The sequence below is a fragment of the Aquarana catesbeiana genome, linkage group LG06, assembly GCF_042186555.1.
Source record: "Aquarana catesbeiana isolate 2022-GZ linkage group LG06, ASM4218655v1, whole genome shotgun sequence".
In the NCBI taxonomy this organism is placed as follows: Eukaryota; Metazoa; Chordata; class Amphibia; order Anura; family Ranidae; genus Aquarana; species Aquarana catesbeiana.
In genome coordinates this window covers 46,164,375-46,186,729 of record NC_133329.1, presented here as the reverse complement: position 1 = coordinate 46,186,729, position 22,355 = coordinate 46,164,375, and the positions used below count along the sequence as shown (strand labels likewise).

Genomic DNA, 22,355 nt, shown 5'->3' with positions numbered 1-22,355 from the left:
CTACACTGCCACCTAGTGGTTAACCCCTTCACTGCCAGTGTCTTATACAGCAATCAGTGCTATACAAATGCACTGATTCCTGTGTAAATATGACAATGGTTCCAAAAATGTGTCAAAAATGTCCGATGTGTCCGCCATAATGTCGCAGTCATGATAAAAATCGCTGATCGCCGCCATTTAAAAAAAAAAAAATTATTAATAAAAATGCCATAAAACTATCCCCTATTTTGTAAACGCTATAACTTTTGCGCAAACTCATCAATAATTGCTTATTGCGACTTTTTCTTTACCAAAAATATGTAGAAGAATACGTATCGGCCTAAACTGAGGAAAAAAAATTGTTTTTTTATATATTTTTGGGGGATATTTATTATAGCAAAAAGTAAAAAATAATAAAAAATAAAAAATAATAAAAATACATTTTCTAAATTGTTGCTATATTCTTGTTTATAGCGCAAAAAATAAAAACTGCAGGGGTGATTAAATACCACCAAAAGAAAGCTCTATTTGTGGGAAAAAATGGACGTCAATTTTGTTTGGGAGCCACGTCCCATGACCGCGCAATTGTCAGTTAAAGCGACGCAGTGCCGAATCGCAAACAATGCCCCATCGTTAATTTTAGTAAAAGGAATAGTGTCCCATTGTTGGTATTCAAGGAAGGAGTGTGCCATCATTGGTGTCTGTGAGAGTAATGGTATCCAATCACTGGTGTAAGTGGATGGAATGATTCCCCAGGGGCTGGATAAAGGCAAGCAAAGGGCCACATCCGACCTGCAGGCCACAGTTTGGAGACCCCTACTTTAGAGCAGGGGTCTCCAAACTTTTCAAGCAAAGGGCTGTTTTGCCATCCTCCAGTCTTCAGGGGGGGCCGGACTCTAGCCAGTTGGAGTAGAAAACGCCTCGGCATTAGTGCCCCATCATTGGTTTCAATGGGAGCAATAGTGCCCCATTGCTGATTTCAATGAGAAAAATAGTGCCTCATTGATGGTGTCAGTGAGGGTAATGGTGCTCCATCATTAGAGTCTTGGTGAAATAGTGCCCCAAGGGCCAGATAAAGGTAAGCAAAGGGCCACATCTGGGCCCCGGGCCACAGTTTGGAGACCCCTGCTCTTGAGGGAAAAGATATCAAATTCTCACCTTTCTTCCTAGCTTCTTAGTAAATATCTAGTAGTATGGACATAAGGCATGAAATAAAATCACTGTATTGGAGAATCTGCTAACCTGTCATACAGCAATAATAACTACACACAGTGATAAAAATATTTTTTTTTTATATTAAAGGCCCACTATGGTGCAAATTACTGTATTCTGGTAACTGTTTATGGTTATTCCCTGTAATGATAGTATTAGTATTCAATACATGTAACAACCAGGGATGGTAAGAAAAAATATATATATTGGGTGGGCTAATTCCAAGAGTGCTTGTCCAATAGGGTAGAACGTATTTTCTGCTCCATACTCCTCCGTAGGATAAAAGAAACAAGAAGACTCATCACAATTAATAAAATTACACAAGGGTTGATTTATTAAAGGTGAAAAGATTGTGCACTTTACATAATGCAGTTGAACTCTGCAAGAGCAGTTGCTCCAGAGCTTAGCAAATGAGCAGAAGCTCTGCTGACTTCTATCATCCAATACATTTTTATAAATTATAATGATGATAACTTATCTATAATTTCATTTGACATATTCTGTTGGGAAAATAATGGAGGCTTTGATTTTGTAAAAACTTTATCTGATAAAATCACAAATTTTTAAACAGTCTATAAACAAGTAGTACCTAACTAATTTTCAGATATTCAATTCAAATCGAATTTGAATACAGCTGAAAAAAAACAACAAAAAACTAATTACAAAAACAAATCATTCTAACATAATCAATTCTAAGTGGTATACCACGCTAAAGAAAGAAATAAGTGAAAATATAATGAAAGACAGCAGCGACTAATCATGTGATATAAACATAGTAAGCATATAATGGACAAAAAAGTTATGCTAATCAATATCAAAAACCTAGAAAGGTAAAAAAACAAAATAAGGTAACATAATCCAAATACATAAATATCACAGTGTAAATCAATATCCATGAACATACTCACTACAATGAATTAAATGTCCATATAACATCTTTGTGAAAGAAACCATTCTGGAAGGTATACAGGGAGTTAGTCCATGTGGTATATACAGAGCTCCAAAAGAGGAGTTCCACCACCTAGAGTCATGCAGATCCTCCTGTTACACCCATCACCCTATTAGTGGGGACCCTTACCAGATGGTGTTTGAGTGGTTAGACATACAGATAAACCTCTGCAGGGTAACATAAGCAGTCAAGTCTCAGGGCCACGCTGGTGACTAGGAAATTCCTCCAGTGGTGTCCAACTTGTGTTAGAATGTCCTGATCAGCCAGGACCAAATGCCATGCATATATGTAAAAAAGCTCCAATATTGTGATATTGTATAAACTCTTTTATTAATAAAGCCAAAAAACTACTTACAAATGTTAAAAGGATCAAAAGTATTGATAAAATAGGTTTGCCAGCAAACAGAAAACAGATTCACCCGCACTTCTGGGGTCTTGTGGGGCGTGGTGATGTCAGCGCGTAGCTCCGCCCGACATGTTTCATCATATCTGACGTCTTTCAGGGGAACCTGAAGCTTGACTGCTTGTATTACCCTGCAGAGGTTTATCTGTATGCCTGTCTAACCACTCTAGAAATAGATGGTCCACACCATCTGGTAAGCGTCCCCATTAATAGGGTGATGGGTGTCACAGGAGGATCTGCATGACTCTTGGCGGTGGAACTGCCTTCAAGCTATCTCTGTTTTGGAGCTCTGTATATACCACGTGGACTAACTCTCTGTAGAGCTCCCAGAATTGTTTCTTTCATAAGGATGTTATATTGACATTTAATTAATTGTAGTGTGTATGTTCACAGATATTGATTTACACTGTGGCATTTATGTATTTGGATTATGTTACCTTATTTTGGTTTTTCACCTTTGTAGGTTTTCGATATTGATTAGCGTGACTTTTTTTGTCGATATTGATTAGCGTGACTTTTTTTGTCTATTCTAACATATTGAATGTAACTAAACAAAACTGAATCCATCCAAAACGAAACAAAATTTTTTTTTTTGCATGTCTAATGATGATGTACAGTTGTGCTCATAAGTTGACATACCCTGGCAGAATTTATGACTTCTTGGCCATTTTTCAGAGAATATGATAACACAAAAACTTTACTTTCACTCATGGTTAGTGCTTGGCTGAAGCTATTTATTATCAATCAACTGTGTTTACTCTTTTTAAATCATAATGGCAACAGAAACTACCCAAATGACCCCTATCAAAAGTTTACATACCCCCGTTCTTAATACCGTGTATTGCCCCCTTTAACATAAACGACAGCTTGAAGTCTTTTGTGGTATTTGTGGATGAGGCACTTTATCTTCTCAGACACTAAAGCTGTCCATTCTTCTTGGCAAAAAGCCTCCAGTTCCTGTAAATTCTTGGGCTGTCTTGCATGAAATGCACATTTGAGATCTCCCCAGAGTGGCTCAATGATAATGAGGTCAGGAGACTGAGATGGCCACTCCAGAACCTTCACTTTAATCTGCTGTAGCCAATGACAGGTCGACTTGGCCTTGTGTTTTGGATCATTGTCATGTTAGAATATCCAAGTACGTCCCATGCGCAGCTTCCTGGCTGATTAATGCAAATGTTCTTCCAGTATTTTTTGATAACATACTGCATTCATCTTGCCATCAATTTTTATTTTTTTTTTCAAAATCTTTTTATTATTTATTTCCATTAGCATACAAAATTGCCCACACAGGGGTCAAACATTGCCCACACAGGGGCAGATCCTCTGATGCGGCAACAGAGCGCAACAGGGCACATCATACAACATAAAAAACTTACTTATCTATACCACAATGGGGGAGAGGTTTAATTCAGGAGAATCTGTGCTCAGTATTATAATGACAGGATAATGTGACAAGAGAAATTGGGTCAATATACTAACATACTATAACCATAATGTTACTGTATCAGTTGCCGTGGTATTATCGTCCAGTCAACAGGTCCATACCTTTTTTAATTTTTGTGGGCAAGCCCTGCCCGAGTAGGTGGCTTTATAAAGGTGTAAACTGGCGTTTACTAGGCTCTTCCAGAATCTGATAGAGGGATGATTGTCATATGACATATGAGTATTTTTCTGGCTCTGAGCATTGACATTTGTTCCACCAGTCCCAGCAGACAGTGTTTTGGATCATACGGGACACTAATCTTAGTGACCCTAGTGATCACTTGGAGTACTTCTTTCCAATAATGTACAATTGCTGGGCAAGCCCAGAAAATGTGAAAGAAGTCCCTCGGCTGATAGGAGCAGCGCCAACACGCCGGTGAATACGTCGGCGAACATCTGGTGCAACCTGTGGGGTGTGTAGTAAACTCTGTGTACAATATTGTATTGAACCAGTTTGTCCCTGGCTGAGACCAGAGGGGAGAATGGAAAATCCCAAATCTCCCTCCAGTCATCCTCATCCAGCTCCGGTATGTCCCCCACCCAATTCCTGCGGAGGGAGGACAGCTCTGGGATGTCAGCAACCAGTAGGGACCCATAGATCTGAGACGTGGGTTTCTCAAAGCCTTTACCCGAAGGGTGGATTCGAGTTCCGAATCCCAAAGCACCCTCCCCATGTTGAAGGCATGTGGCCTGGTACGGTTCAGGAGGAGGGGGCGCTCTCTCGGCCCCCTCTTTTCCTGCGGCCTGCCAGGTTGCGTGCTCGGATAAGGGTCCGGTATGGATTTTGGGGGGACCCCTACACCATTTTTTAAAACATTTTGGCGCAGGATTCCGCTTAAAATCCATACCAGATCTGAAGGGTCTGGTATGGATTTTGGGGGGAACCCCTACACCATTTAAAAAAAAAAATTGGTGCAGGGTAACCCTTAATTTCCATATCAGACCCGAAGGGCCTGGTATGGATTTTAGGGGGACCCCCACGCAATTTTTTTTTTTTCATTTTGGTTCGTGGGTTCCCCCTAATATTCATATCAGACCCAAAGGGCTTGGTAATGGACTGGGGGGGTCCCATACTCTTTTTTTCAATGAGTTTTATCTATATTGCCTGTTTATCTATATTGCCAAGACCTGACAATTCATTACAGCCGCAATCAGTTTTGAATGACAATTTTTCCTTTAGAACAGTACCCTTTAGAACATTTAGAAAAGGTATTCCACTTTACAGGCATACTATAGAAACCCCCATGCACAACATTTAAAGGAATATTTCATTTTTATTGTTTCACTTAAAAAAGCATAAAAAAGTCACACAATAAAAAAAAAAAAAAAAAAATCGTAAAAACTGACGTTTTTAACCACTTTGAGACCGGGCCTCTTTTTTAGATGTGGTGTTTACAAGTTAAAAACTGTTTTTTTTTTGCTAGAAAATTACTTCGAACCCCCAAACATTATACATTTTTGTTTCTAACATCCTAGAGAATAAAATAGCGGTCGTTGCAATACTTTCTCTCACAGCATATTTGCGCAGCGGTCTTACAAGCGCACTTTTTTTGAAATAATACAATTTTTTGAATTAAAAAATAAGACAACAGTAAAGTTAGCTCAATTTTTTTATATTGATAAAAAGTGATCTCGCGGCGAATCCGCCGCAGAGACCACTTTTATCTTGTACCGGACCGCCAGCCGAACACGGGGATACCGGGGTTATGGCAGCTAGCTGCTGCCATAACAACGATATCCGTCCCCAAAATAGGGATATACATCAGCGTGCGGCGGTCCGGAAGTGGTTAAAAAAAATGTTCGCATTGATACATGTCCCCTGGGACAGGACCCGGGTCCCCAAACACTTTTTAACGACAATAACTTGCATATAAGCCTTTAAAATGAGCACTATTGATTATTCATGTTCGTGTCCCATATACTTTAACGTGTTTGTGTGTTCTGCCAAATTTTTTGCCTGTTCGCATGTTCTGCTGCGAACCGAACAGGAGGGTGTTCGGCTCATCCCTAGTTGCCATTATGATTTAAAAGAGTAAACACAGTTGATTGATAATAAATGACTTCAGCCAAACACTAACCATGAGTGAAAGAAAAGTTTTTGTTTTATCATTCATATTCTAAATTCTGCCAGGGTATTTAAACTTATGAGCACAACTGTAGATATGTATTACATGTCTCATGGATCAATGTCCACTTCTATAGACACAGTGACCAGTTACATCTCCTTAAAATCAAATACACTGAATTTAAAGCGTATGCACTCAGTATAATCCCCCGAAAAATTTAATACATTTCAATTAATTCGCCCTTGTGGTGGTTGTATTGATTTTCCATATATAAATCTTGTAATCCTGTGAATAAGATACTTCCTGAAGAAATCATGGCAGGCAGAATATAAGGTGATTAAACCTTTAGCTTTCACCCATTTCCTTTGGTTCTCTTGCCCTTTCAGTTGATGATAGTACCCAATGTTGGAGGAGGTCGGTTGAGGTCTATCCATCTTGTAAACTTTGCTCTTTAGTTATAAATAATAAACTAATATAACAATTATGCTAAAATGGAGATTCCTGAGTAAGGCACAGTTGTTGCACACAATTCTTCTGTAGGATGTTCCCAATCCCAGCAAGGTGAAATCCATCCATGTTTTGTTTTAAAATTCACTTAACACCAATCTTGGATCTGTTGAAGTAAAGTACATTATTTACTATACCAGAAAATAAAAATCAATTCCCATACCTGCCAACATTATAATAATTAAATAGGAAAACCCCAACTACTGGCTTGAAAAAGCCTGATCTTGTTGTAAACATAGTTAGCACTTTAATGCTGTCCTGTAGCTCTATTACCAAACAAATAAAATGAATAAGCTTTTTTTGAGCCCAGCCGTCAATTACCGGGGCACACAAGAAGGCCAGAAGAGCAGTAGGGAACATCACCAGGTGAAGTGAATGCAGCTCCTCTCAGATTAAGTTTTGAGATCCTAATTCACATACAAAAAACAAACACAAGAGGGAGCCTCCATCTAGATGTAGCGATTTATTAAAAAAAGCATAAAAGACAAAAATACACTCACTAGGTAAAAGTGGATCAAGGCTTGTCATAAACCCATATAGACCTCCATAGCATTACTGGGATCCTATGGAGGTCTATATGGGCTTATGACAAGCCTTGATCCACTTTTATCTAGTGAGTGCATTTTTATTGTCTTTTATACATTTCTTTGTGTTTGTTTTTATATCTGCATCTCTATTACTACTGACCCCTCACACAGCGCCGTCACTACACCTCCATCCCGCCCTGTATATCTACTATTCCTGTACTGACCCCTCACACAGCGCTGTCACTTCACCTCCATCCCATCCTGTATATCTGCTATTCCTATACTAACCTCTCACACAGCGCTGTCACTTCACCTCCATCCTGTCCTGTATATCTACTATTCCTATACTGACCCCTCACACAGCGCTGTCACTTCACCTCCATCCCATCCTGTATATCTACTATTCCTATACTGACCCCTCACACAGCGCTGTCACTACACCTCCATCCTGTCCTGTATATCTACTATTCCTATACTGACCCCTCACACAGCGCTGTCACTTCACCTCCATCCCATCCTGTATATCTACTATTCCTATACTGACCCCTCACACAGCGCTGTCACTTCACCTCCATCTTGTCCTGTATATCTACTATTCCTGTACTGACCCCTCACACAGCGCTGTCACTACACCTCCATCCCATCCTGTATATCTACTATTCCTGTACTGACCTCTCACACAGCGCCGTCACTACACCTCCATCCCGTCCTGTATATCTACTATTCCTGTACTGACCTCTCACACAGCGCTGTCACTTCACCTCCATCTTGTCCTGTATATCTACTATTCCTGTACTGACCCCTCACACAGCGCTGTCACTACACCTCCATCCCGTCCTGTATATCTACTATTCCTATACTGACCTCTCACACAGCTCTGTCACTTCACCTCCATCTTGTCCTGTATATCTACTATTCCTATACTGACCCCTCACACAGCGCTGTCACTACACCTCCATCCTGTCCTGTATATCTACTATTCCTATACTGACCCCTCACACAGCGCTGTCACTTCACCTCCATCCCATCCTGTATATCTACTATTCCTATACTAACCTCTCACACAGCGCTGTCACTTCACCTCCATCCTGTCCTGTATATCTACTATTCCTATACTGACCCCTCACACAGCGCTGTCACTACACCTCCATCCTGTCCTGTATATCTACTATTCCTATACTGACCCCTCACACAGCGCTGTCACTTCACCTCCATCCCATCCTGTATATCTACTATTCCTATACTGACCCCTCACACAGCGCTGTCACTTCACCTCCATCTTGTCCTGTATATCTACTATTCCTGTACTGACCCCTCACACAGCGCTGTCACTACACCTCCATCCCATCCTGTATATCTACTATTCCTGTACTGACCTCTCACACAGCGCCGTCACTTCACCTCCATCTTGTCCTGTATATCTACTATTCCTGTACTGACCCCTCACACAGCGCTGTCACTACACCTCCATCCCGTCCTGTATATCTACTATTCCTATACTGACCTCTCACACAGCGCTGTCACTTCACCTCCATCTTGTCCTGTATATCTACTATTCCTGTACTGACCCCTCACACAGCGCTGTCACTGCACCTCTATCTGGTCTTGTCGATCTACTATTCTTGAGTAGCACCCTCTAGTGTGCCATCAAGTTAGTGCAGTTAAATTTATTAGTGTAACTTATGGTAAAGTTAGTCTGAATCTGGGTCAGGATTTCTGCAGGTTTGGCCGTATGACTCAGAGGCATTTCTCTGGTGCCTCCCCCTGGTTCTGTAAGTTTATTTAAACTTCTAGAAGTTAGTGAGTGGAGGCCATGAAGGTTGATCTACATACTTAGGAGAACTTGGCCAATCCCCAGGCAGAGGGCTTGGCAAGGCGGCTGAGTCAGTCCTTAAATATGGATGAGCCATGCCAGCAGGGTGGGTTGGGTGGAAGATGGAGTGCTGAGGAGACTGTTGATGGCCCAGGAGGGGACCCCTAAGTCTGGGGGGGGGGGCTCTCGGGCCAGGCTAGAGCTCTGGCTGGCTAGGGAGGATCTTGACAGTAGTGTAGTTTGAGAGGAATTTTGCCTAAGGAGCAGCAGGGAGCAAGGAGGACAGTGTAAGTACATCAGCATACCCAGGGATTCACAAGGGGAGAGACTGCCACATGTGCAAGCCTTTCTAGAGGACAGTGTTATGATTAGCCCTTTCTGTCCCTTGCCCTGGAAGATCTTTAAAGCAGCCAGGTGGGCTGGTGGAGAAACAGCCAGATGGGCTGGTAGTTCTGCAGGCAGTGTTTACAATGGAGTGGGAGATACAACTGGATGCTGCTCACTACACAATATGCTACTTTCTAAGGGACTGAGAGTTCCTAGTCCTCAAGGGGCTTTTGCATTTCATCTTCAGAGACTGTCTGTGTCCGGGAAAGAGGAGAGAGTTCAAGATCTTGTACATAGGGAGAAAGTTGTCCCTAGTTATTGTTTGTCAAGCTGTGCATTCCATTATTCCTATTTCCCATCCAAGTTATTAACTCCACTAAAACAACAAAAACCAAGCTTGTGTCTGTACGAGAGAGGAAAAATAGGATTTTTTATAACAGCTTACCTGTAAAATCCTTTTCTTTCGATGGACATCACGGGACACAGAGCCTCAGTAATCACTGATGGGTTATATAGGGTATCACTAGGTGATTGGACACTGGCACACCCTAACCAGGAAGTTCAACCCCCTATATAATCCCTCCCCTTACAGGGATACCTCAGTTTTGTAGCAAAGCAATATAAGTGTATTAGAAGAGGGGCGAGACCTCTGTGTCCCGTGATGTCCATCGAAAGAAAAGGATTTTACAGGTAAGCTGTTATAAAAAATCCTATTTTCTTTCTCGAACATCACAGGACACAGAGCCTCAGTAATTACTGATGGGATGTCCCAGAGCAATGCCACCTGAGGGGAGGGGAACCACAACCAAGTAGGGTGTAATCAGACCTGAGGACCCTGTACCGCTGCCTGCAGCACATTACGCCCAAAGGCTATATCCTCATGCCTTCTCACATCCACCTGATAAAGTCTGGTGAATGTATGGACTGAAGACCAGGTTGTGGCCTTGCAGATTTGAGCCATAGAGGCCCGGTGATGCACTGTCCACAAAGCACCAATAGCCCTTGTGGAATGTGCCTTGATCTGAAACATAGGAACCTTCTGTTTCAAACCGTAAGCTTGAATAATCATTTGTCAAATCCATTTAGAAATGGTAGCTTTTGACGCTGCCTGTCCTCTATTAGGACCCTCTGGCAGCACGAACAAAACATCCGTTTTGCGAATTTGAGCAGTTGCTTCCAGATAGGCCTTGACTGCTCTTACTACATCCAACGAATGTAGTGATCTCTCTTCCAAAGAACAGGGATCTGGAAAAAAGGAAGGCAGAACAATATCTTGGTTTAGATGTAAATCTGAAACCACTTTCGGTAAAAAACTAGGATGAGGGCGCAATACCACTCTATCCTTGTGTACAATCAAATAAGGCCCTTTACAGGAAAGAGCTAATTCTGATACTCTTCTACCAGAAGAGATGGCTACCAGAAAAATTAGCTTCCTTGTCAGCAAGACCAAAGGAATCTGACGTATTGGTTCAAAAGGCTGTTTCTGTAACACAGACAGAACCAAATTCAAGTCCCAGGGGTTTAGGGGCGTCTTAACCGGAGGATTAAGACGCATCACCCCCTGCATAAAGTTTCGGACCAAAGAATGCGAAGTGGCCGTTGAAACAATACTGATAAGGCCGAGACCTGGCCCTTGATGGTACTCAAGGCCAGCTTCATATCTAATCCCAATTGTAGAAAATCACGAATTCTACCTATCACATATTTTCTGGGATGCCAACACCTGGATTCACACCAGGACACATAAGCTCTCCAGACTCTATGATAAATTACTAGCTGGCTTCCTTTCATTGATCAAGGTAGATATCACAGGACCTGAAAGCCCACGATTCCTCAGAATGTGGGTTTCAATAGCCAAACCGTCAAATTTAGCGTTTGTAAGGCAGGATGGAACACTGGACCTTGAGATAACAGATCTGGGCGTAACGGTAGGGTCCACGGGGAACCCACCCTCATCCTTACTATTTCTGCATACCAAGTCCTCCTGGGCCAAGCAGGGGCTACCAGAAGTACCGACTTCCTTTCCTGCCTGATCCTGCGAAGGAGTCGTGGCAGTAGCAGAATAGGCGGGAATGCATAAATCAGTGAGAACCGATGCCACGGAATCACCAACGCATCCGTCCCGCATGCAAGAGGATCCTTTGTCCTTGCCACAAATCTGTCTATCTTTTTGTTGAATCGGGATGCAAAGAGATCTACATCTGGAACCCCCCATCTTTGGCATATGGCCCAAAAGACGTCGGGATGCAGAGACCATTCCCCTGGGAGTAACTGTTGGCGACTTAAATAGTCCGCCTGCCAGTTCTCTATCCCTGGAATGAAAACTGCCAATATGCATGGCACAGGCTTCTCTGCCCAGACTAAGATCTGGTTCACCTCTCCTTAAGCAGCTCGGCTCCTGGTGCCTCCCTGATGATTGATATAAGCCACTGCTGTGGCATTGTCGGGCTGGATCCTAACCAGGCAACCCTGTAGCCTGATAGTCCAGGCCTTTAGGGCTAGATATACCGAACGGATCTCCAGAACGTTGATGGGTAAGGTCCTCTCGGTTTTGGACCATACCCCTTGGACCACAGACTGTTCCAGAACTGCTCCCCAACCTGACAGACTGGCATCCGTTGTTACCACCGTCCAGGTAACCGGTAGAAAGGATTTCCCCTTCTGCAGGTTTTCTAGTATTAACCACCAATTGAGGCTCTGACGCACAGCCTGAGACAGGTGCATCGGAAAGTCTAATGCCTGAACCTTCTTGTTCCAGGCCGACAAAATACTGTGTTGCAGCATTCTTGAATGAAACTGAGTATAGGGAACGGCTTTGAATGAAGACAACATCTTTCCTAGCAGCCTCATACAAAGGCGGACAGAAGGACCCTTTCTGGACCTGACTACCAGAATCAGCTCCCTTTGGAAAAAAACCTTCAGAGACTGGGGCCCCCTACGGATAGGGGGATCCGCAGTTCTGGGCCTGTAAAGCATCCGGCCAGAAATAAGGCTAGAAAACCATTTTCTGAAATGCGGGGTCCAGCTCTCTAAAAAGAGGAAGCTTTACAGGTAAAACTTTGTTTCTTCAGACACGAGGCCTGGGTACCATCCAATTCGGCCTAGAAAGGACACCTTGAAATGGATCTGGTTCGCCTGGCCTGCCCCAGCATAGGATATAGGATATTCCCCTTGAGGCTCAGCACAGGACATCTTTACACGTCCATCACCTAAGACACTGGCGTAAAAATTGAGGTATCCCTGTAAGGGAGGCATTATATAGGGGGTTGAACTTCCTGGTTAGGTTGTGCCAGTGTCCAATCACCTAGTGATACCTATATAACCCATCAGTAATTACTGAGGCTCTGTGTCCCGTGATGTTCGAGAAAGAAATGCTTGTTGCCTGGCTGTGCAGGAATGGGGAAACCAGTTATCAAAGCAGCCCTTGCCGGGATAGTGCTACACTTGTATTGAACACTAACACAGCGCTGTCACTACACTTCCATCTTCTCCTGTGTATCTACTATTCTTGTATTGAGCCCTTAAACAGCAATGTTACTATGCTTTCATCCTTTTCATGTTTAACTCATTAAAGTTTCCCATCTCTCAAACTTTTTATGTTTGTCTCTATTATTGCAGTCTGACTTACCTGAGCTCTTTTGCAAGATTTGCTTCCTTTATTGCTTCCAAAATTGTAACGGTTACATCTGGGGCTTTTTCCTCCGTGTAACGTCTGACCAGGAGATCTGCCACTTTGAGGCGGTCTGCATGCTCCAGGTCTGCACATGGAATTTTTTGGTGAGGCCTTAGAAATTTGCCATCATTTAAACAAGCTTTAAATGCTTTGAAACTTTGATCTTTCATGTCATCAAGAATGGACATGAGTAAATCTCGACAGCTAGATCCTTCATGCTTTAGGGACACCTGTGAGAAAAATGTACATGATGATTATGTTGACATTTTTCTATTACTTACTGTCTTGTTGAGGTAAAGGGAAATGTGGGGAAAGTAATATATCCCTCCCTGGTTATAGTTCATGTATTTCTTAATAAGAATAACATTCACTCTAGTAAACCTTAACATTTTGCTTTCAAACTGACTCAGGGACACATACTTCTTACTGAGCAGCTCTCCTTTCTGTCCTAGAATGTTATGTAGCTGACTGTTTCACGTTTTGGAGCTTTCATTATAAATATGTTATATGAAAAATCAGGCCTATGTAATCATTGATCATTGCCCTGCTAAAGAGAGACACCAGACCCAACAATGCAGACGAGCTGAAGTCCGCTATCAAAGCAACCTGGTCTTCCATAACACCTCAGCAGTGCCACAGGCTGATCGCCTCCATGTAGGATTGCCACCTCATCCCTTTAAACCCGAACACATATGACTTACACAGGTTCTGAGGCTAATTGAATGCAGATAATGCACTTAGTGAGTTTAATTACCACCTTAATCAGCCACAGAACCTTTGTAATTATATTTGTTCGGGTTTAAAGGGAGATCTCCTCCCTTTAAACCTGCAGCCCTGGAGGTAGGCAGCCCTACTTTTCAGTAAGCCAACATTTCTGTATTAAAAATTATTTTTTCTATTGGTCTTATGTAATATTCTAATTTTCTGAGATACTGAATTTTGGGTTTTTACTAGCTGTAAGCCATAATCATCAATATTAAAAGAAAGAAATGCTTGAAATATATGGCTCTGTGTGTAAAGCATCTATATATAAAATATATGTTTCACTTTTTGAATTGAATTACTGAAATAAATTAACTTTTTGATGGTATTCTAATTTAATGAGATGCACCTGTAGTACATTTTTGGTTTTGGGTTTAATACAGCTTTTACCCATTTATGCTCGAGGTTGAAATTTTTTGAATTTGTGCATGAAATTCATATATGTTACCTAGAAAAATCCAAGGAACAAGAATTTGAAGAGAATGTTTGTTTATTATATTCCATTGTTGAGTTGTGGCATTCCAAAAATGGAACACTAGGCAAAACTACTGCTACATTGTATGTAATGTATAAAATCATGTTTCTTATCTCAGGAGGTGGTGACACCTATTATTCAGTGTGATATTTAACAGAACACTTCACCAGTAAGCCAACATCACATTTTTCACATTGAAAAGTGGTGTTCTTATGATATTCAGCACACCGCGTTTGCTTTCCCTGTTTGAAAATCACATGATTCATGCCATCATGACATGAGTCAATGTTACGCTTCTGAGAAGGTCTTCCTCTTCAGTCAGGTTCTGGAGGATGACCATTAGGTATGAGCCGAACACCCCCCGGTTTGGTTCGCACCAGAACTTGCGAACGGACCGAAACTTCGCACGAACGTTAGAACCCCATTGAAGGCTATTGGACTCAAACGTTCAAAATCAAAAGTGCTAATTTTAAAGGCTAATTTGCATGGTATTGTCCTAAAATGGGTTTGGGGACCCGGGTCCAGCCCCAGGGGACATGTATCAATGCAAAAAAAGTTTGCAACAGCTGATCATGTGATGTCAACAGAGCCGGTAATCGGCTATTTTTTCTCCTCGCGCTGACAGCGTGAGGAGGAAAAAAAATCCGATCACCGGAGGCCATGAGAGGGACATCAGTCGCGATCATGGCGATCATCAGTGCCCACCTGTGCCCCCTGCCAGTGACACCTAACAATAGGCAGCAGTGCCGCCTACCAGTGCCCACTAGCGTCACGCATCAGTGCCCACAGTGCCACCCATCAGTGCCCACAATTAGTGCCACAACAACAGTGCTGCACATCAGTGCCACCTACCAGTGCCCATCAGTGCCGCCCATCAGTGCCACCCATCAGTGCCGTCCATCAGTGGTACCTATCAGTGCCACCCATCAGTGCCACCCAGCCGCGCCCATCAGTGACCATCAGTTACGCCTTATCTGTGCCCATCAGTGCCGCCTTAACTGTGCCTATCAGTGCCGCCTTAACTGTGCCTATCAGTGCCGCCTTAACTGTGCCTATCAGTGCCGCCTTAACTGTGCCTATCCGTGCCCATCAGTGCAGCCTATCAGTGCCCATCAGTGCCGCCTCATCAGCGCATATCAATGAAGGAGAAAAATTACCTGTTTGAAAAATTTTATAACAAACTATGAAACATGATATTTTTTTTCAAAATTTTCAATCTTTTTTGTTTGTTTAGCAAAAAATAAAAATTCCAGCTGTGATTAAGTACCACCAAAAGAAAGCTCTATTGGTGGAAAAAAATGATAAAAATTTCATTTGGATAAAGTGTTTTATGACCGCGCAATTGTCATTCAAAGTGCATCAGGAAAATTGGTCTGGGCAAGAGGGGGGTTTAAGTGCCCAGTAAGCAAGTGGTTAATGATGCTTAAAGTGAAAAAAAAGTGAAATATTCCTTTAAATATTGTACCTGGGGGGTGTCTATAGTATGCCTGTAAAGTGGCACGTGTTTCCCGTGCTTAGAACAGTCCCTGCACAAAATGACATTTTTAAAGGAATAAAAGTAATTTAAAACTGCTTACGGCTTTAATGTAATGTAATGTCGGGTCCCGGTAATATGGATGAAAATCAGTGAGACAAACGGCATGGGTACCCCCCAGTCCATTACCAGGCCCTTTGGGTCGTGTATGGATATTAAGGGGAACCCCGCACCCAAATTAAAAAAATGAATGGCGTGGGGCCCCCAGGCCCTATATACTCTGAACAGCAGTATACAGGCGGTGCAAGCAAGACAGGGACTGTAGGTTTGTTGTTAAGTAGAATCTGTTTAAAAATGTACCAGTTCAAAATTACAAAGTGTTTAGCTCCAGCCAAAAAATTTTAAGCTTTTTGGAAAACATAGGGAAGGGTTATTACCCCTGTGACATTTGTTTTGCTGTCTGTGCTCCTCTTCAGAAGATTTCACCTCACTTTCTGTCCCAATGACAAATGTTTTTAGAAAATTTGGGGGTTTTAGTGAAACAAGAATTGGTGATAAAGCATCAGTGGAAAGGAGAAACGTTTTTCCCATATTAACTGTTACAGGAGAGAATTTCCCTTCCTAGGGGTAGATTTCATCTCACTTCCTGTTGTCTCCTTCCGTTCTCAAGTAGGAGTCGTTTGTAAGTTGGATGTTTGAAAGTAGGGGCTTGCCCTATATACTCTGCAGAAATTGTGGCCTTAGGTGTTGGTGTTGCCACAACACTGTAAGCCCTCATAGGGCCCAGCTGTGAAATATTAGATCAAGAATTGTAATTACATGTGTCATGAACCTTGGAATACTGAAGTATTTCTCCTTTGATTCTATTACACAGTGGAGGGTCTTCTGCCCTGTCTTAAGGCTAACCCCCTCCAGACGGCTCTGTGGTCTGGAAGGAAGGCATTGTTCTGTGTTTGACCATTTGTTTATGTATGGGGCTTCTCTGTGTCATTACACATATCAGTCCTCCTATTCAAGCTATCGGACCAATCTCTGCTGACCCTGTTTCAAGTCCTCATTTGCATGGACAAGAGGACCTGAGTGAAGACTAGAGTGTACTTTACAATTGGCCAATAGGAAAGTGGTTGTTGGGGCTGGGTGTTCAACTGATGTGTATAAAAGTGTGTTGTGTGCATCCAATAAAAGTGAGATTCCTGTTTGAACTTACATACTGCCTGCCTGATGTTTGTTCTGAGCTATCACAACTGGATTCGAACGGCACATAGCTGTAGTTCGATTACCGGAGCATCTGATGACCGAACCATCAGACGTTGCGATCTGCAATCTGATTCAATAGCCACAGAGGAGTGCTGGGAGAGTGGAACTGAGCGAGCAGGGGCTTGTTACAACATGCCCCTGTTTAACAGGGTCAGAAAAATTGGGCCTTTGGTTATGGTGGTGCCACAACACTGTAAGTCCTCACAGTTACTCTTGGTGGGCGCTGGAACGGGCCCTGCTGTGAAATATTATATCAAGAATTGTAATTACATGCACCTGTTAAACAGGGGCTTAAACATTGGGCCTTAGGCACTGGTGCTGGTGCCACAACACTGCAACCCGTCACAGATACTCTAGTTGGAGCGCAGAAATGAGCCCTGCTGCAAAGTATTGCATCAAAAATTGTAATTACACACCCCTGTTATACAGGGGCAGAAAAATTGGGCCTTAGCCACTGGTGTCAGCGCCCAGAACCAAAAATATTCTTACTAGCTATCAGCATGATCATTGAGGAGGAAAAGGATAGTCACTCAGCATAACAGGATAGTCACTCAGCATCAGCATAAGGAGTCTTGAAGGAATCTGACATTTCAAAAAAAAACTATTCGGTTACATCAGCCTCAGGTGCTTGGAATCTGGTGGTGATCCAAGACTGATTCATTTTTATGAAGGTCAGTCGATCGACAAAGTCGGTGGACAGGCGCGCCCTGTGATGGGTTACAAAGCCTCCAGCAGCACTGAATGTGCGTTCCGAAAGAACGCTGGATGCAGGACAGGCCAGTAGCTCAATTGCATACTGTGCAAGCTCTGGCCAGTGATCCATCCTCAAGACCCAGTAACCCAGAGGATTTTCGGTGGGAAAGGTGTCCAAGTCAGATCTTGCCCCTAGGTATTCCTACACCATGTAAAACAGACGCTGGCGATGGTTGCTGGAACCGATCATACCTTGGGGCTGCGGACTAAAAAATTGTCTGAACGCATGGGTCAGACGGCCACCTTCTCCACCGCTCCTTCTGTGACTGACCGAAGCCTCAGCAACATGTTGTCCAGGACCAGGAATTTGTACCCTCCCAGGCTCTGGAAACGCATTGCACAAATCTTTCAGCAAGACCTCCCGAAGATATTTCATCCTCTGCTCCCTCTGCGACGGCTGGATAAGTTCCGCAACCTTACCCTTGTAATGTGGATCAAGAAGGGTTGCCAGCCAGTAGTGATCCCTCTCCTTGATCACACGAATCTGAGGGTCCTTTCGCAGGCTTTGCAGGATCAGGGAGGCCATGCAGCATAGGTTTGCTGAGGCATTAGATCCGGAGTCCTCTGGGTCACTAAGGACGACCTGATCCACAGCCAACTCCTCCCAGCCACGTACAAGTCCATGGGTTTCTGGGGACTGTAAACGATCCCTTGAAGACTGCTGCTGATGCTGAGTGCTAGGCTCCACCTCGATGCTGACACAAACTTCATCCTCCTCTCAAGGGGGCCTTGAGAGGTAAGGAAGTCGTCCTCTTCCTCCCTCTGTTCTGCCTTAAGTGCCCTGTCCATTATTCCATGCAACGTGTGCTCCAACAGGTAGACTATAGGAACAGTATCAGTGATGCGTGCACTGTCACTGCTCACCATCCTCATGGCCTCCTCAAATGGTGACAGGACAGTGCATGCGTCCTTGATCATGAGCCACTGGTGTGGCGAAAAAAAGCCAAGCTCCTCTGACCCTGTCCTGGTGCCATACTCGCACAGGTACTCGTTGATGGCCCTCTGCTGCATGTGCAGCCGCTGCAGCATTGCCAACGTTGAGTTCCACCTGGTGGGCATGTCACTGATGAGGCGGTTCTTGGGCAGGTTGCATTCCTTTTGAAGGTCAGCCAGCCGAGGACTGGCATTATATGACTGGCGGAAATGCCCACAGACTTTCCTGGCCTGCCTCAGGATATCCTGTAAGCCCAGGTACCTGCACAAGAACCGCTGCACCACCAAAAGGACGTGAGCCAAACAGGGCACATGGGTGAAGTGTCCCTGTTGGAGGGCCGAGAGGAGGTTGGTGCCATTGTCGCAAACCACCATCCCTGGCTGAAGCTGGCATGGCATCGACCACCTCTCAGTCTGGCCCTGCAGAGCTGACAGAATCTCTGCCCCAGTATGACTCCTGTCCCCTAAGCAGACCAACTCAAGCACCGCATGGCATTTTTTTGCCTGAGTGCTTGCGTAGCCTCTAGAACGCCTACGGAGCACCGCTGGTTCTGAGGACAAATCTGCACAGGAAGAGGCCATAGAGGAAGAAGAGGAGGGGGTGGAGGAGAGAGGTGTGGCAGAATCACCACTACCAGCATTTTGAGGCGTGGTGGCAGAACAAGCTTCAACAATACTGCACCCAGTGCGCCGTGAAAGAAAGGTAACGTCCCTGTCTGCTGGACCATGAGTCAGCGGTAATATGCACCTCACCGCTGACCGCCTTGTCCAACGAGGCCAAGACATTGCCTTCCACATGTCAGGAGAGAGCCGGAATTGCCTTACGAGAAAAAAATTGGCGTTTGGGAACCTGCCACTGAGGTACCACACATTCCACAAATTCTCGAAATGGGGCAGAGTCTACCAGCTGAAATGGCAGCAGTTGGAGTGCTAGCAATTTAGCCAAACTAGCATTCAGCCGCTGAGCATGTCGATGGCTGGGACAGAATTTCTTTCGCCGGTTTAGCAACTGGGATAGGGAAATTTGCCTGCTACAATCGGACATTGGTGAAGCGATAGCAGATTGCCCGCAAGTACTTGGTACACCTAATTCTACACCTTCATTCCTGTCAGTGCTGGTTTCTGAGAGGACTGAATGTATAGTGGGGTTGGAGATCCCAGCTGATGAGGAGCAAGGAGATAGTCCGCCTTGTTCTTTGGTGTGGGTCTTTTAAGTACTGTTGCCAATGGACTGCATATGTCTCGACATATGTCTGGTCAAGCATGTGGTGCCCAAGCGGTTGCTGTTTTGGCCACGCTTGATACGCTTCAGACATATGTTGCAAACAGCAACAGTGCGATCTGCTGCACACATCTCAAAAAAGGCCCACACCAAAGAACTTTTGGAAAAACGTGCAGTCAGCAGCGCCCTTCACATGCGGAGCTCTGCGGTGTGATGCAGTTGGTTGGCTGCCCTCAAGCTGGCCCCTGGAGGGCATCCTGCCTCGTTGGAGATGTGCCTCCTCCTCCTCTCTTCTATCAGGCACCAACGTAGAGTCAGTGACCTCATCATCCCCTCCCTCCTCGCCACTGGAGCAAACCTGGCAGTATGCTGCAGCTGGGGGAACATGACTGCCAGTTTCTTGTCCTTCTTGGGCACCACCTTTCTCCGGGCTTAGGTTACTGCCTTAATCCTCAACCTGGGTACCATCATCAGAGCCTTCAAAACATTCAAAACAGAGCCTGCACATTCTCCTGCAGCATGTACCCTACACTGTGGTCGAACAATTCGGGGGACTCCTCAGGGCATGGTGGTGGGGCTAGGGAAGGAGTGACTGATGACATTGAGCCGGAAGAGGCCACTTTGGCAGCTGCACTGGCAGACAAAGTACCCTGAGCCTGGGTGACAGAGGATGAGGATGAAGACGGCTTGGTCATCCACTCTACCAACTCTTCTGCATGTTGTGGCTCAACACGGCCAGCTGCCGAAAAAAAGGACAAGCGTGCCCCATGGCCACGTGCTGAGGATACACCGCGTCCACGACCAGCACTGTTTTCTGAAGACACAGAGCCTGCTTGCCCTCTGTGAGCATCTGCCTCTCCTTGGTGGCCTTCCAGACATACTGGACTACAATGCAGTGGATATATATTTTATGAACTGCAGCTCAGGGAGTCACCTGCCTGGCTGAAAGTGTCTTTGAACACACACTCAGGGAATGGCCTACAGTCAGGTATAGGCTTGGCTAGACATCATATATATATATATATATATATATATATATATATATATATATATATATATATATATATAAATATATATATAAATATAACCAGGATAGATATGGATATAGATATATACACACACACACACACAATACACTGCAGCTTTCTAACAGTCTCGCCTGCCTGAAGTATATTAGCAACAGTACACCAGGAACAGTCTGCAGTGAGATCTAGCTAAACTATATACAGTGTGTATATATATATATATATATATATATATATATATATATATATATATATATATATATATATATATATATATATATATATATACACATACATACACACACACACACACACACACACACACACACACACACAAAATACACTGCAGCTATCAAACTGTCTCGCCTGCCTATCTGAAGTATATTAGCAACAGAACTCCAGGAATTGCCTGCCTGGTCAAACTAAATGAAATGACAGTCTGACACTACACAAGGCCAACATGCGGGCGGCCTTATATAGTGTGGGTGGGGCGTGTACTTAACCCCCTGAGCTATAATTGGCCACAGGCACCCTGCCTTTGGTCAATTATGGCTCTTTTCGCTGACGGCGCTGTGATTGGCCAAAGCATGCAGGTCATAGTGCATGCTTGGCCAATCAGCAGCCAGCAATGCACTACAATGACGCAGTGCATAATGGGCCATGACGCACCACTCAAATTTGGCGCGAATGGCCCATAATGTTCGATCTTCGAACGATCAAACAGCCGATGTTCGATTCGAACTTATGTTCGACTCGAACAGGCAGCCCATCCCTAGTAAGAAGTACACAGGAGAAAATGCATGCTGAAAAAAGGGAGTGTAGAGATGCGCGGGCAGTCTGCTGACATCACAACTCCACCCACCGAGCTCCGGACAACAGACCCACCCACAGAATCTGCAGTATATATTAAACAGCATACAAAAAATTCCATGAGCCATGTTCTCCTCATACAAAATAAACAGTGATCATTGCACAGTATGTAAAAGCTGTTTATTTAAGCTAAGTTAAAAAAGTACATTCAACAATTACATTTAAAAGTGCCCATGAGCCGGCACCAAGCTGTTCCAGCAGCTAGTGATGGGTGTAGAGATGGCGTCGTGAAGAGTCACGGATAACACACGTTGCAAATCCAAAGGAAGGCTGTATAGTAACCTTTGAAACCATTGCACATTGCACTTTGCACATGAATTTGGACATTATAGTTTGGATATAAACATCATATATTAATTTTGTGGAATTTTTTTTTTGTATGCTGTTTTTTTATATGCTGATATTTGTTTTATGACAAAAAAAAGGTGGTTATTCAAGGCACTATTACACATGACATGAGTTTAGGGGTTAGGATGTTTGTGCAGGTATAAATGCTAAACGGAGTGGTGTATTTAAAGTGGAGTAGCGCACTCAACACATACATTTTTTCTTTTTTCACCTAGTGGTGTTTTTTTGATTGCAGCAACTCAAATTTGAAAATAATATTATTGTTTACACACACAAAAAAAAAAATATTTTTTTT

At 43.7% G+C, this 22,355-nt stretch overlaps 1 protein-coding gene across 1 annotated transcript in view; it reads right to left on the bottom strand.

Moving 5' to 3' along the window:
- Nucleotides 1-2,975: 2,975 nt before the first annotated feature.
- Nucleotides 2,976-22,355, bottom strand: part of LOC141148367 (uncharacterized) — a 636,575-nt gene continuing 617,195 nt past the window's right edge. Inside the window, exons 22-23 of the mRNA XM_073635776.1 lie at nucleotides 12,897-13,171; nucleotides 2,976-6,707 (exon numbers count right to left, since the gene is read on the bottom strand). Of these exons, the coding sequence (XP_073491877.1) occupies nucleotides 6,686-6,707; nucleotides 12,897-13,171 (297 nt within the window). The 3' untranslated portion in view covers nucleotides 2,976-6,685. The remainder of the gene's footprint in view (nucleotides 6,708-12,896; nucleotides 13,172-22,355) is intronic.